A 15695-nucleotide genomic window follows, 5' to 3' on the forward strand; every position below is an offset into this window, starting at 1 on the left:
AAAAAAACGACCTAAATGAGGTATCGCTGTAACCGTACTGACCCGAAGAATAAAACCGCTTTATTAACTTTACCGCACGCGGAACGGTGTAAACGCACCCCCCCAAAAGAAATTCATGAAACGCTGGTTTTTGTTCATTCTGCGTCCCAAAAATAGGAATAAAAAGCGATCAAAAAATGTCACGTGCCCGAAAATGGTACCAATAAAAACGTCAACTCGTCCCGCAAAAAATAAGACCTCACATGACTCGGTGGGTCAAAATACGGAAAAATTATAGCTCTCGATATGTGGTGATGCAAAAACTATTTTTACAATAAAAAGCGTCTTTTAGCGTGCGACAGCTGCCAAATATAAAAACCGCCATAAATAGTAAATCAAACCCCCCGATATCACCCCCTTAGGTAGGGAAAAATAATAAAATTAAAAAAAAGTATTTATCTCCATTTTCCCGTTAGGGTAAGGCTGTGTGCACACGCTGCGGATTAGGTGCGGATTCATCCGAGTGGATTTTGTAAAATCCGCAGGTGAAACCGCAGGTCAAAAGACCTGCGGTTTTACCTGCGGATTGCTCTGCGGTTTTGTCCTGCGGTTTTTCATCTCCTCAATAGAGGAGATGGCAAACCGCAGGAGAATCCGCAGAAAGAATTGACATGTCAATTCTTTCTGCGGATTGAAAACCGCAGATAATCCGCGCGGAAAATTCCGCACCGTCTGCACTGCGGTTTTTGATTCCCATAGGGAATCATGGTACTGTACACCGCAGCAGAAACTGCTGCGGGTCCGCAGCAGCCAAAACCGCTGCGGAACTGCAGCAAAATCCGCAGCGTGTGCACACAGCCTTAGGGTTAGGGTTAGGGCTAGGGCTAGGGTTAGGGCTAGGGCTAGGGTTAGGGCTCAGATTAGGGTTAGGGGTGTGTTGGGGTTAGGGTTGGAGTTATAATTGGGGGTTTCCACTGTTTGGGCACATCAGGGGCTCTCCAAATGCAACATGGCGTCTGATCTCAATTCCAGCCAATTCTGAGTTGAAAAAGTCAAATGGTGCTCCTTCCCTTCCAAGCTCTGCCATGCGCCCAAACAGTGTTTTACCCCCACATGTAGGGTATCAGCCTACTCAGGACAAATTGCAATACAATTTTTGGGGTCCAATTTCTCCTGTTACCCTTAGGAAAATAAAAAATTGGGGGCAAAAATATCATGTTTGTGGAAAAAAATGATTTTTTTATTTTCACGTCCGAGTGTTATAAACTTCTGTGAAGCACTTGGGGGTTCAAAGTGCTCACCACACATCTAGATAAGTTCCGTGGGGGGTCTAGTGTCCAAAATGGGGTCACTTGTGGGGAGTTTCAATAGTTTAGGTACATCAGGGGCTCTCCAAACGCACATGACACCCGCAGACCATTCCATCAAAGTCTGCATTCCAAAACGTCACTGCTTCCCTTCCGAGCCCCGACGTGTGTCCATACAGTAGTTTTCTCCCACATATGGGGTGTCAGCGTACTCAGGCCAAATTGGACAACAACTTTTGGGGGTCCAATTTCTCCTGTTACCCTTGGGAAAATGAAAAAATTGGGGACTAATTGATCATGTTTCTGGAAAAAATACGATTTTTTTATTTTCATGCCCTGGCATTATAAACTTCAGTGAAGCCCTTGGGGGTTCAAAGTGCTCACCTCACATCTAGATAAGTTCCTTAGTGGGTCTAGTTTTCCAAATGTGTTCATTTGTGGGGGGTTTCCACTGTTTAGGTACATTAGGGGCTCTCCAAAGGCAACATGACATCCGCAGACCATTCCATCAAAGTCTGCATTCCAAAACGTCACTACTTCCCTTCCGAGCCCCGACGTGTGCCCATACAGTAGTTTTCTCCCACATATGGGGTATCAGCATACTCAGGACAAATTGGACAACAACTTTTGGGGTCCAATTTCTCCTGTTACCCTTGGGAAAATAAAAAAATGGTGACTAAAAGATCATGTTTGTGGAAAAAATACGAATTATTTATTTTCACGCCCGGGCATTATAAACTTCTGTGAAGCACTGGGGGGGTCAAAGTGCTCACCACACATCTAGATAAGTTCCTTAGGTGGTCTAGTTTCCAAATTGGTGTCATTTGTGGGGGGTTTCCACTGTTTTGGTACATCAGGAGTTTTCCAAACGCGACATGGTGTCCGATCTCAATTCCAGCCAAAAACGTCAAATGGCGCTGCTTCCCTTCCGAGCTCTGCCATGCGCCCAAATAGTGGTTTACCCCCACATGTGGGGTATCAGCTTACTCAGAACAAATTGCACAATAACTTTTAGGGTCCTGTTACCCTTGGAAAAATAAGAATTGAGGGTGAAAAGATCATTTTTGTGGAAAAAATATGATTTTTTAATTGTATGGCTTTATGTTATAAACTTCTGTGAAGCCCATGGGGGTTCAAAGTTCTCACCACACATCTAGATAAGTTCCTTAGGGGGTCTAGTTTCCAAAATGGTGTCATTTGTGGGGGGTTTCCACTGATTTGGTACATCAGGGGTTTTCCAAACGCGACATGGTGTCCGATCTCAATTCCAGCCAAAAACGTCAAATGGCGCTGCTTCCCTTCCGAGCTCTGCCATGCGCCCAAATAGTGGTTTACCCCCACATGTGGGGTATCAGCGTACTCAGGACAAATTGCACAATAACTTTTAGGGTCCTGTTACCCTTGGGAAAATAAGAATTGAGGGTGAAAAGATCATTTTTGTGGAAAAAATATGATTTTTTAATTGTACCGCTGTACGTTATAAACTTCTGTAAAGCCCTTGTGGGTTCAAAGTTCTCACCACATATATAGATAAGTTCCTTGGGGGGTCTAGTTTCCAAAATGGGGTCACTTGTAGGGGGTTTCCACTGTTTAGGTACATCAGGGACTCTCCAAACGTGACATGGCGTCCAATCTGAATTCCAGCCAATTTTGCATTGAAAAAGTCAAACGGCGCTCCTTCCATTCTGAGCTCTGCCATGCACCGAAACAGTGGTTCCCCCCCACATATCAGGTATCTGCGTACTCAGGACAAATTGCACAATAACTTTTGCAGTCCAATTTCTCCTGTTACCCTTGGTAAAATAAAAAAAATTGAACCTGAAGTATTTTTTTTATGAAAAAAAGTTAGATGTTCATTTTTTTTTAAATGTTCAAAAAAATTCCTGTGACGCACCTAAAGGGTTAATAAACTTCTTGAATGTGGTTTTGAGCACTTTAAGGGGTGCAGTTTTTAGAATGGTGTCACTTTTGGGTATTTTCTATCATATAGACCCCTCAAAGTGGCTTCAAATGTGATGTGGTCCTAAAAATAAAATGGTGTTGTAAAAATGTTGTAAAAATGAGAAATCGCTGGTCAACTTTTAACCCTTATAACTTCCTAACAAAAAAAATTTTGGTTCCAAAATTGTGCTGATGTAAAGTAAACATGTGGGAAATGTTAGATATCATGTTTTTTGTGTGCCGTATCTCTGTGATTTAAGGGCATAAAAATTCAAAGTTGGAAAATTGCGAAATTTTCAAAATTTTCGCCAAATTTCCGTTTTTCTCACAAATAAACGCAAGTTATTTGAATGAAATTTTACCACTAACATGAAGTACAATATGTCACGAGAAAACATTGTCAGAATCACCGGGATCCATGGAAGCGTTCCAGAGTTATGACCTCATAAAGGTACAGTGGTCAGAATTGTAAAAATTGGCCCGGTCATGAACGTGCAAACCACCCTTGGGGGTGAAGGGGTTAAGCGCTTTGCGCTGCTGAAAATTCAGATTACACTTAATCTTATCATTAGATAAGGTGGACTGATAGTGATCTCAGATCACGATCCATAGTACACTGGAATTTTTCCATACAGTCAGACCTGGAGCTGACTGGATAGAAATATGGCTTTTTCGTTAATAAATATTGAGCCTGGTTCACTGATTTGTTTAACTCCATACCCTCCTTATTCAGCTCCTCAAGATTTTTTATAGCAAGTTGTTCTTTAAACATCAAATACATTTACAGAAACATAATCACAATTGCCAGATTCACATGATTCCTCACTAAAAAAATGTTTTCTAACTGTGAGGTTACGAATGAAACGATTAATATCCAAAAGTGTCTGGAAAAGGTCAAAGGTTTTATCTGGTGCAAAATTAAATCTCAACGAGAGAACCTGAAGCTGTTCTTTAGTTAAATTACAACTGGATAAATTCAGCACATTGGAAAAATCAAAAACATCTTTAAAAGAAGAAAATAAATTGTTGTCAGCGGTTACTTTTTGTTGCGGGTGGTCATCCTTGTATGCACACCTGTGCTTGCGCCCACCCCGCTTTTTCCGTTTTTTGAAAAATGTCTTTGTTTTTTTATAGTATGAAATGTTCTTCACATGAAAACTTTCAGTTGGGATATTATCCTCATAATACACTTCATTCATACTATTATTTAATGATTCCGCATCTGAGGAGCTAAATGATACATGCCGCTCCAGTGATTGTCGATCTGCCATGCTGTTTCAAAATAGAGCGAGGTGTGGATGTGGATTTAGTCCACCTTCCCCATTCGTACACCTGATTAATTCTGATAGTCATTAACGTCACGTTGGAATTTGCTCTTTTTACGAGACATAATGGTATTTTCAAGTTTAGTTATATTTTGCTCAATATTCAACACCAAATCTTTGCATTTTTCAGGCTCCTTAACTTCAAGCTTCACCTTTTATTGAAGTGATTTCAGCCTGAATTTTTTTCAGATTTACTTCCTCATGTTTCATAATGAGTTGCATGAGTTTAATTGAGCAACTGCTTAAAATTTTATTCCAGTCTCCAACAAATTCCTGTGAATAGACTGTTGTCGGTATCTTCTTGAGACGTAACCCTTTCGGGATCATGTTTTTTTGAACATAATTGTCCAATGTGGTAAAATCCCACCATACTTTCGTCTCTTGAATCATAAGTTTCTCCAATTTTTTTACCATTATCAGAAAAATCATCAGGAGACACATCCCCATCTTCAGCAGATATAGCAGCAGAAAACAGCCTAGCGGCTTTAAAAACTCTGTCCGGACTCATGTCCAAAAAATGCTCTATGATTTAATTATAAACGCAACCACCAAAACCAAACATGTTATGACCAGAAAAAAGCGGGCAAAAAAATGTCCATCAATGATCCAAATGCTCTAAACATTGATAAAATTAGCCCCAGGTTAAGCACGGTAAAAAATCCAGACAATATGTGCAAAAAATAAAGGTAACCAGCTCACCTGCTTTCTTGGCTAGTAGTGGTGCGTGGAAGCTCGGATATTTCGTGAAGCCACATGTGGAGTAAATCGATAATAAAAAAGTTTCCAGCTTCCAAATATACAAAAATGTATTCAAGGCATAGGAACAAGGATAAACGGACATGCCCCATCATAGCGGAAAGACACAGCAACGCGTATCGAACAATGTTCTTTTTCAAGCTGCTTTGGGGTCAACATAATGGGAGATATATACTACCACCCACCAATCAAGTTACAACACACGGTGTATAATCAACAAGCAATAGTTTAAAAACAATCTAATATAAGATGTATTACCAGGTATGGCAAAATATATACATGCACAATTCCAATGTGCAGCAAAGAAGAAAAAAAAAAATATATGTGTACATATCAATACTGAAACACCTGTATTTCTTTTTTAGATTTGAAATTACAAAGTATTCCAGGCTCTCCCATCATTACTTCTACACATTGTAAGCCACTTGCAGGGAATAATATCTTACATGCCAGGAGTAGTCATCCCCAGCATACTATAAAAGCAATTCCGGTGGGGGAACTCACCAGAATTACCAGAAACTGTAGTGACACACTGATGCTGACACAAGAAATTCATTCTTGTTGTAATAGACTAAAAAAAAAAAGAGGTTATCCTCATTGGGCATTGGATCGAGCTAAAAAAATTGTGAATAATAAAAAGAGAGGATTTATTGAATTCGCAAAAAATATGTGGTCATAATAGTATGGATAATACAAAAAATAAAAAATTGGTTTGTTCCATTAATTTTAGTCCACAATTTAATGCCATTAAACGAATTATTCGTAAAAAATATAGGAATTTTACATGAGGATGATACTCTGTCAGCTATTTTGTCAGAGGGTTGCCATATAGTGGCTAAAAAAGCAGCCACATTAGGTAATATAATTTCTCCCAGTTTTTCAGATGTCCAAAGCAATAAACGCACCTGGCTACAACATGAAGGATTTTACCGATGTGGTGAAGCCAGATGCAGGACCTGTACACATTCTCAGGTAATAAAATTTTTTTCAGATAGTAAAAATGTGCAGCAATTTAAAATTCGGCAGTTTATCAACTGCAATACTAAGAATGTTGTGTATATGATCATGTGCACAGATTGCAAACTGAATTATGTGGGTTGTACCACGAGAAAGTTAAAAATAAGAATTTCTGAACACATAACTGACAATTTCTCTTGACAGCTCCAATCGGAATATATCTTTTGCCTCCATACATTTTATTTTCCAGCATCAAAGAAATATATCTTTGTTTCAAGTGATGGGAATTGAGAAAGTATGTGTTCCGTTGAGAGGCGGTGATCTTAAAAGACGCCTTATGATGAGAGAAGCTTTCTGGATGTTTCAGCTTAAAACCTGTGTCCCAAATGGATTGAATGCATGCAAAGAGATTATGTTTCAGTATTGCTATGTACATATATAATATATATTTATTTTTTCTCTTTGTTGCACATTGTTCATGTATATAGTTTGCCATACCTGGTAATACATCTTATATTAGATTGTTTTTAACTATTGCTTGTTTTTTGGTTTTTTGGTATGTAATTTTATTGTGATTATACACCATGTGTGTTGTAACTTGATTGGTGGATGGTAGTATATATCTCCCATTATGTTAACCCCAAAGCAGCTTGAAAAAACATATTGTTCGATACGCGTTGCTGTGCCTTTCCGCTATGTTGGGGCATGTCCGTTTATCCTTGTTCTTATGCCTTGAATAAATTTTTGTATATTTGGAAGCTGGAAACTTTTTCATTATTGATTTACTCCACGTGTGGCTTCACGAAATATCCGAGCTTCCACGCACCACTACTAGCCAAGAAAGCAGATGAGCTGGTTACCTTTATTTTTTGCATTCCTTTTATAGAGGTTGTCTTGCTAATTGCCTATAATTTCTACATGTCTGTTCCATTTGCACAACAGCAGGATAAATTGATTTACAATCGATGTTGCTTCATAACTGGACAGGTTGATTTCACACAAGTGATTGATTTGGAGATACATTGTGTTGTTTAAGTGTTCCCTCTATATTTTTTTGAGCTGTGTGTGCGCATGTTTTTTTGTTATATTAAAAATACTTAGTTCTAAGTAACTTTGTGTTTCTTAATGAGGATGAAAAGTACAGATTTATAGATTTAGTAGTAGGTGGTTGATCATGTGCAAGACGGTCTTCAATCACTGTATCTGCGCCTAATTGAAATTAAATCTCTCCATTCAGGCCAGCATTCTGCCTGTATAGTAATGAGCAAGTAGTATATGCAGCCAGACGGAGCAATCTAATTTTACTGCCCCGCAAAGTAAAATGACTGGCCCTGTTTGCACAAGTGATTTATTACAATATGGAGATTGTCCTACTCTCATGGTGTACTAGTTTCCTATAGCAAAGAAGTAACTGTACAAACGATATAATTTCAAAGGTTAACACGTGATGTATTATACATTTCAAAACAAATCAATATCTAATCCTTTCTAGGTCTTTCTCCACGTGATCTGGTGCTTCAGTTTAGACATAAGGTACTTATTTATTCTATATCAGTGATGTTCTCTAATGGTCAAACATGGCATAGACTATATAGGGATCCTTTTTTGGTGGATTAAAAAAGCACGCATCACCTCTTTCTCACACGTATCTGGTTGGAAAAATTAAAGCATTTCCTCATTTAATTTGATGATAAAAGCACTGTCCCTTTAAGAGAATGGAACTGACGTTTGCACAAACTGAGATTGTCCAATGATTTACCATTTTGACAGCTCTGAGACTTCCTGATTAATAATGTTAGACTCACTCCTTATGTCCATGGATGTGGAAAAAACAAATCGCATACAAGTTACCCTCTATTTGTCATGCATTTATCACAGATCTATTGCAGTTAGTAACATACCAAACTGTATTATACTTAAAATTGTTAATGTATAAAGTGGACGCCATACAAAAGTAAAAGAACGGACATGCTGATGGCATATCGATGACAATATGGATGAAAAATCGTACTTTTTTTTTTTTTTCTTCTCTAAAATGGATGATTTTGCTTACTCTCTTCTAAATCTGGCCTTATTACATTGCAGAATATAGTTCTATATCTAGCAATGTAAGCTGAATACCTAAATGTTATGGAGGTGGATCGAAGCGGCAGTATAGGTGAATCCTACCGACTTCTTTGTCTTTAGAAATTCCCTGGTTTAAGAAGAGGGGGAAAAAGACAAGTGTGGCGCTTCCTCTGGAGTTTCTTTTTACATAAAACAGCCTTCTCTGTGTTTTGGCTGCTGCGGTCTCTGCACAGTATATAGTAAGAAATTTACATTAACCCTTTCGAATCAGCTGTGTCTTCTTCCTTTAGCTGCTCTGCAGCGTACACAGCGACACATCTATTAAAGAACAATGAACAAATGGGCAAGAAATCAATGGTAGTGAAGAAACCAGAGTTTTTTACTATGAGAGGGGAAAAATATAATACAGTAACTCTATATGCCGAATAGCCGAACTTGCCACTCATATAAGTCCCATATGTTCATGAGTAGAGTTGAGCGAATTTGATTGGGTCAGGGCTTATTCGAAACGCTATAGTGCTTACCAAATAAGCTACAGAGGGAACCCGGCTTCCTGGATCACTCCGGCTGATCAGCTGTTCAGCTACGCAGCTGCATGTGTTGCGGCTGTGTCCCTTACACCAGGGGTCCCCAACCGCCGGTCCGCGGCCCAGCACCGGGCCGTTGCAGTGCCCTTGCCGGTCCGCGGACACAAGGGGAGCCGGGGGGCGGTGCAGCAGCTGATACTCACCCTGCATCCCGCGGCGGCTTCATCCAGCAGCGGCTTCATCCAGCGCTGAGCGGTCACGTGCTACCGCTCATTTAAGGTCATGAATATGGACGCCACTCATCTCCCATAGGCGTGGCGTCCATATTCATGGACCTTAATGAGCGGTAGCACGTGACCGCTCCGCACAGGAAGAAGCTGAAGCGCCGCGAGATGCAGGGACGTGAGGGTAAGTATGATGGGGAGGATGGGGGAGCCAAGCGGAGCCATAAATATAAGGGAGAGAGAGTGGGAGCGGAGCCATATACACAGGGGAGGGAGAATGGGAGCGGAGCCATATACACAGGGGAGGGAGAATGGGAGCGGAGCCATATACACAGGGGAGGGAGAATGGGAGCGGAGCCATATACACAGGGGAGGGAGAATGGGAGCGGAGCCATATATACAAGGGAGGGAGAATGGGAGCGGAGCCATATATACAAGGGAGGGAGAGTGGGAGCAGAGCCATATATACAGGGGAGGCCGGGAGACTGGGAGCGGAGCCATATATACAAGGGAGCCCGGGAGACTGGGAGCGGAGCCATATATACAAGGGAGGCCGGGAGACTGGGAGCGGAGCCATATATACAGGGGAGGGAGAATGGGAGCGGAGCCTTATATACTAGGGAGGGAGAGTGGGAGCGGATCCATATACACAGGGGAGTGAGAATGGGAGCGGAGCCATATATACAAGGGAGGGAGAGTGGGAGCGGAGCCATATATACTAGGGAGGGAGAATGGGAGCGGAGCCATATATACAGGGGAGGCCGGGAGACTGGGAGCGGAGCCATATATACAAGGGAGGCCGGGAGAGTGGGAGCGGAGCCATGTATACAAGGGAGGGAGAGTGGGAGCGGAGCCATGCATACAGGATGGGACAGGGGAGCCATGTATACAGGATGGGAGAGTGGGAGCAGAGCCATGTATACAGGATGGGAGAGGGGAGCCATGCATACAACAGGGGGAGCCACACAGCTGGACGGGGGGGACCACACATACATTTTCTGATGATTAGAAAATAATCAGCATGTACAGTACTCCAGTACAATTGTTCTTAAGTGCTCAATGCTCCATTTCCTTGTAGGTTCCAATCATCATTAGCAGTGACGGTCATCAGTAGAAGTAGCCCAGTGCTCCCACTGAAACAGAAACAAGCCAGGTGCTCCCACTCATTCAAAACCTATGGTGAGTTGAATCACATTATAAATGTTATAATTAAATGTATGTATGCATTGCTAAACTACAACCGCGTCCATAGCCCCGCCCCCTTATGACCAAAGCCCCGCCCCTGTCACACCTCCATCCCCGCCCTGCCGGGCCATGGAAGAATGGTCTTGGTTCAAGCCGGTCCCTGGTGCAAAAAAAGGTTGGGGACCACTGCCTTACACGACACGTGCATGGAGAGCCCAACTAACAGGTTCACCATGCATGTATCGTGACTATCACACAGTCGTGGCACATGCAGTGCGGAGCCGAATAGCTGATCAACCGGAGCGATCCATGAAGCCGGGTTCCCTCTGCAGCTTATTTGGTAAGCGCTATAGCTTGTCGAATAAGCCCTGATCCGATCAAACTTGCTCAGCTCTATTCACAAGCTAGCCAGAAAAGCAATGTACTAGCAAGGTGCATATGCAGGTGCTTTTCACAAAATTAGAATATCATCAAAAGTTAATTTATTTCAGTTCTTCAATAGAAAAAATGTATAATTATATACTGTCATTACAAACAGAGTGATCTATTTCAAGTGTTTATTTCTGTTACCCAAAAGTCATTATCTCAGCAAATTAGAATAATTTGTAACGCCAGCTTGAAATATGATTTTAAAATCCGAAATGTTGGCCTACGGAAATGTATGTTCAGTAAATGCTCTCTGGTTAAGCCTCTTTTTGCATCCATTAATGCGGTTGGCATTGATTGTCATAAGTGGCAGTTTAGATAGACATTTGGACAACATGGGTTCTGTTTTGAGTACCTACCAGTGCCTGTTGAGGATCTTATGCATGGGTTTTCCATTGATGGTTATACTTGAAATGTACCCTATTACTGGATTGTTTAATTATTTGCAGAGGTAAGTAAATTGCTTCTCATGGTGTTCCTGGCTCGTAGATAGCCCTTTTTAATACTTCTGAGAATCTCTCACCAAGGTCAATAGATACATTTTCATATTCTCCTTATACTGAGGAATTGACCCACAGGAACCGCACTAATGATTGAACCTAAGGCTGTGTGCCCACGTAGCGATTTTTAAGCGTTTTTGCCGCAATTTTTGGCGTGAAAACGCAGCGAAAACGTTTAAAAATCGTGTACAGAACGCCCCCCATGCATTCCTATGGCGTTCCGCACATGCTGTGCTAATGCTGTGCTTTTTTCAGCGGCGGAATCACATCGCGGAAAAAATCGCAGCATGCTCATTCTTTTGTGCGGAATCGCAAAGAATTGCCGCGATTCCGCACCCATAGGAATGCATGAGAATCGCTTACTTCCCGCATGTGGATATGCCCACCATGCGGGAAGTTAAGCGTCTCATGTGCGGTTGGTACCCACGGTGTGGAGGAGAGGAGACTGTCCTCCAGTCCCTGGGTACCATACCCCTGTAAAAAAAAGAATAAAAAATAAAAAATCGGGGTATATTTACCTTCCGGCGTCACGCGCTGCATTCCCGGCCTAAGCGTTCCCAGTAATGCCTTGCGGCACTGTCCTGTGAGACGTAGTCTCGCGAGATCGCTATAGCAACGCGAGACTACGTCATCACAGGTCTCGCAAGGCATTACTGGGAACGCTGATGCCCGGGATGGCAGCGCGGGACGCCGGAAGGTAAATATAGCCCGATTTTTTTATTTTTTTTTTTTAGCATTTTAACATTCTATCTTTTACTATTGATGCCGCATAGGGAGCCTCAATAGTAAAAATCCGGTCACACTTGTCAAGCACTATGTTTGACGAGTGTGACCAACCTGTCAATCACTTTCCAAGCGATGCTTCAAATCGCTTGGAAAGTGCTTGAATATCGCACACGAAAATCGCGGCAAAATCGCAATCATAATCGCGCGGAAAAACCGCGCTATTTCTGGGAAGGAGTCCGGTTTTTGGTGTGCGTTTTAACACGCAACGTGGGCACATAGCCTAAGGGTATGTTCATATTCACGAGGCGTTTTTGATTCGTCTTTGTAATGCAAATTTTCATCTGCATTTTACAGTACCAGCAAAGTCTGAGATTTTCAGAAATCTCATGCACACCACTTTTTATGTCCTCAGTATTTTGTGCTTTGTTTGGCTTTTACAGAATAGAGCATTATTTCAGCGGGGTTTTTTTCAGCGTTTTTCACCCATTGAAAGTAATGGGTGGTGAAAAAAAAACGCTAAAAATCCTGCAGGTATCTGGTTTTGCTGCATTTTTTGTGCCAAACCTTATGAAATAGAATGTTAATTTTTTTTTGTCACTAAACGTTTATCAGCATGCATAAGAGACAAATGTAGCATGACAAAAACGCCAAGTGCGAGCATAGCCTAAATGTGCAGAAGAGGCGTGCAACAACGCATTCGCTGAAGTCTACTTACAATACACATCTCGATGAAATGAACCTTGGCTTGTGCTTCCTTTTTTGACATCCAGAAAGGAAATCTGATGGTGATAAGTGTATGTGAAGAGTAATTATTTTCATGTTTTGTCTTTTTTTTATTCTTTGTTTTTTAGGTGTTAATTTTGTTTAAACTTATTCTCCTTGAGAAGAAGGTAAGTGTCTTTCACATAGCAATATAAAAATATATAAAGCAGCTGTCATCAAAAATGCCCTATAGCTCACAGATCATACCATAGAAGACCCAGCTGGTGGTTGTGTAAACGTATGTGCAATGACAACTGCCATTAGCAAAGTGAAGACGAGTCTTGCACACACCCCAGTTTAAAAGCAGAACTAGAAACTTCTATAATTTTTATTAGAATTTGGAAGGTTTATGCTGCAATGATCGCTTTACTGAATACTGAGCAGCGTTTTATTTGTTCATTTTGCTTAACGCAAGGGTTCATGTAAAACTTTATCCCCACTTTAACAACATCCAGCTAACAACTGACTCAAATACGTTTTGCGGAAAAGGGCAGCTCAATTTTGCTTGTAGATCTGTTCACATTGACACTAGTTCGATTAGGTGCCAAATTTGCCCTGGAACCATTTTCACATGATAGTTTTGTCCACGTGCAGCTAACCCCATGCATTTCTATGTAATGCAGAGACTACAGAAGTTTATGGGGACTGGTTCCATTACAGAAAATGGAACAATCTGAAATTCAAACGTTGTCATCACCGACATTTCAGATGTTATCCTCCTTAATACATTTTTTTTACGTCTTCTACAGGTCCTATTTTATGTATCTCCTGTTAGCAGACTAGTGGGTGCTTTGATGACGGTCTTGTCTCTGTTTCCAGGTCAGATATGATTTAAAGTTATATTCCTTCTTTCACTAAATGTTCTCGCTGCTTATAATTGTGACTGTATTTTTGTGCTGCATAAGTGGCACATTTGTGCTAGGAACCATAGTTCCTACCTTGCAATTTTTCTGTTTTTGCGCTTTCGTCTTTTGCTTCATAACTTTTTTCATGTACATCAGTATAGCTTTATGAGTGCTTGTTTTTTGCTTTACAAGTTGTACTTTTGAATGACACCATAGAGTGCACTGGAGTCTGGTGAAATTGTAAAAAGATGTGCAATCCCACAATTAGTTTTTTTTTTTTATTTACCAAGTTCACTAATTGCTAAAACTGACCTTACAATATGATTCCCCCAGGTCAATACCAGTATCCAGATAACAAACGTATAAGGTTTTTTTTTTTTTTTAAGTGCTTATTCCACCGTTTACCAAGGCCCTCCATTTTTTGGGAGACTGGGTGATGGGTTATTTTTTGCTCCCCGAGCTGTCATTTTTATTGATGCCATGTTGGTGTAGATATGATGTTTTGATCGCTTGTTATTGCATTTCATTACAATGTTATGGTGGCCAAAAATCCGTAATTCTGGGGTTTTGATTTTTTTCTTATTGCACTGTTTACCTATAGGATTAACCCCTTTCCGGCATTGGGTGTAAATTTACGCCGACGTCTGATTCCCTCCCTTTGATGGGGGCTCCGGCGCTGAGCCCACATCTTTCCTGGGACATGTCAGCTGTTTTGAACAGCTGACATATGCCCAGAATAGTCGTGGGTGGAAACACGATCCACCTGCTGCTATTAACCCGTTAAATGCCGCTGTCAAGCGCTGACAGCTGCATTTAACTCGCGCTTTCGGCCATCGGGCCGGAAATCCGTCCATCGGTGACCTCCATCACACGATTGCGGGTCACCGTTTAATTGACATGGCAACGAGGGGTCTCCCGGAGACCTCTATGCTTGTCAGTGCCGGCTTTCTGTGTGCGCCAAACGGTGATCGGCGCTCATAGCAAGTGAGTAATTCTGCTGTATAGAGGCGATCTGACCATTGCCTGTATGTAGCAGAGCCACTTAAGTTTTGTCAGCTTCTAGTCTCCCATGGAGACTATTGAAGCATGCCGAAAGAAAAAAAAAATGTTTTAAATATAAAAGATTAAATCATTCCCCTTTCGTCCCATTCAAAATAAAACAGCAAAAAAATCAAACATACACATATTTCGGATCTCCGAGTTCAGAATCACCTGATCTATAAATAAATAAAAATAAAAAAAGGATTAACCTGATCGCTAAACAGAGTAGTGAGAAAAAACGCCAAAATGTTTGGGCATGCAAAAATTAACCCTCACTCAACCAGAGATCACAAAAAATGGAGACGCTACGGGTATCGGAAAATGGCGCAATTTTTTTTTTTTTTTTTTTTTTTTTTTTAAACAATTGGAATTTTTTCTTACCGCTTAGATAAAAAAGACCCTTGACATGTTTGGTGTCTGAGTTCGTAATGACGTGGAGAATTATAATGATCAATGTAAACCAAAACTAATATCCCATGAAGGCCTGGATTTGAAATGATACTCAAAATCAAAGTGGAAAATCAATTTACAGACTTATCCAACTTCAGTGGAAATGCCTCAAGACAAGGAAATGATGCTCCGTGTGTTGCGTGGCCTCCACATGCCTGTATAACCTCCCTACAACACCAGTGGGTGTTCTCATGAGGGATCTCCTCCCAGACTTGAATTAAAGCATCTGTCAACTCCTGGTCAGTCTGTGATGCAACGTGGCGTTGGTATATGGAACGAGACATAATGTCCCAGATGTGCTCGATTGGATTCAGGTCGCGGAAACGGCCAGGCCAGTCTATAGCATCAATGCCTTCATCATGCAGGAACTGCTGACACAGTTCAGCCACATGAGGCCTAGCATTGTCCTGCATCAGAAGTATCCCAAGGCCCACTGCACCTGCATATGGTCTAACAATGGGTCTGAGGAGCTCATTCCGGTACTTCATGGCAGTCAGGGTACCTCTGGCTACCACAAAGAGGGCTGTGCGGCCTTCCAAAGAAATGTTTCCCCACACCATTACCACTGCCAAATTGGTGATGCTGGAGGATGTTGCAGTCAGCAAAATGTTCTCCACGCTGTCTCCAGATTCTGTCACGTTTGTCACATGTGCTCAGTGTGAACCTGCTCTCATCTG

General features: G+C 41.4%; 1 protein-coding gene across 2 annotated transcripts in view; it reads left to right on the forward strand.

Moving 5' to 3' along the window:
- AVL9 (AVL9 cell migration associated) overlaps nucleotides 1-15695 on the forward strand; it is a 117236-nt gene that overhangs the window by 50155 nt on the left and 51386 nt on the right. For both annotated transcript variants that reach the window (XM_073549942.1, XM_073549941.1), the window contains exons 7-9: nucleotides 7758-7798; nucleotides 12772-12810; nucleotides 13432-13501. In XM_073549942.1, coding sequence (XP_073406043.1) covers nucleotides 7758-7798; nucleotides 12772-12810; nucleotides 13432-13501 — 150 coding nt within the window. The remainder of the gene's footprint in view (nucleotides 1-7757; nucleotides 7799-12771; nucleotides 12811-13431; nucleotides 13502-15695) is intronic.

This window comes from Dendrobates tinctorius, unplaced genomic scaffold (genome assembly GCF_039654945.1).
Source record: "Dendrobates tinctorius isolate UK_male_01 unplaced genomic scaffold, ASM3965494v1 ptg000162l, whole genome shotgun sequence".
Taxonomy (NCBI): domain Eukaryota; kingdom Metazoa; phylum Chordata; class Amphibia; order Anura; family Dendrobatidae; genus Dendrobates; species Dendrobates tinctorius.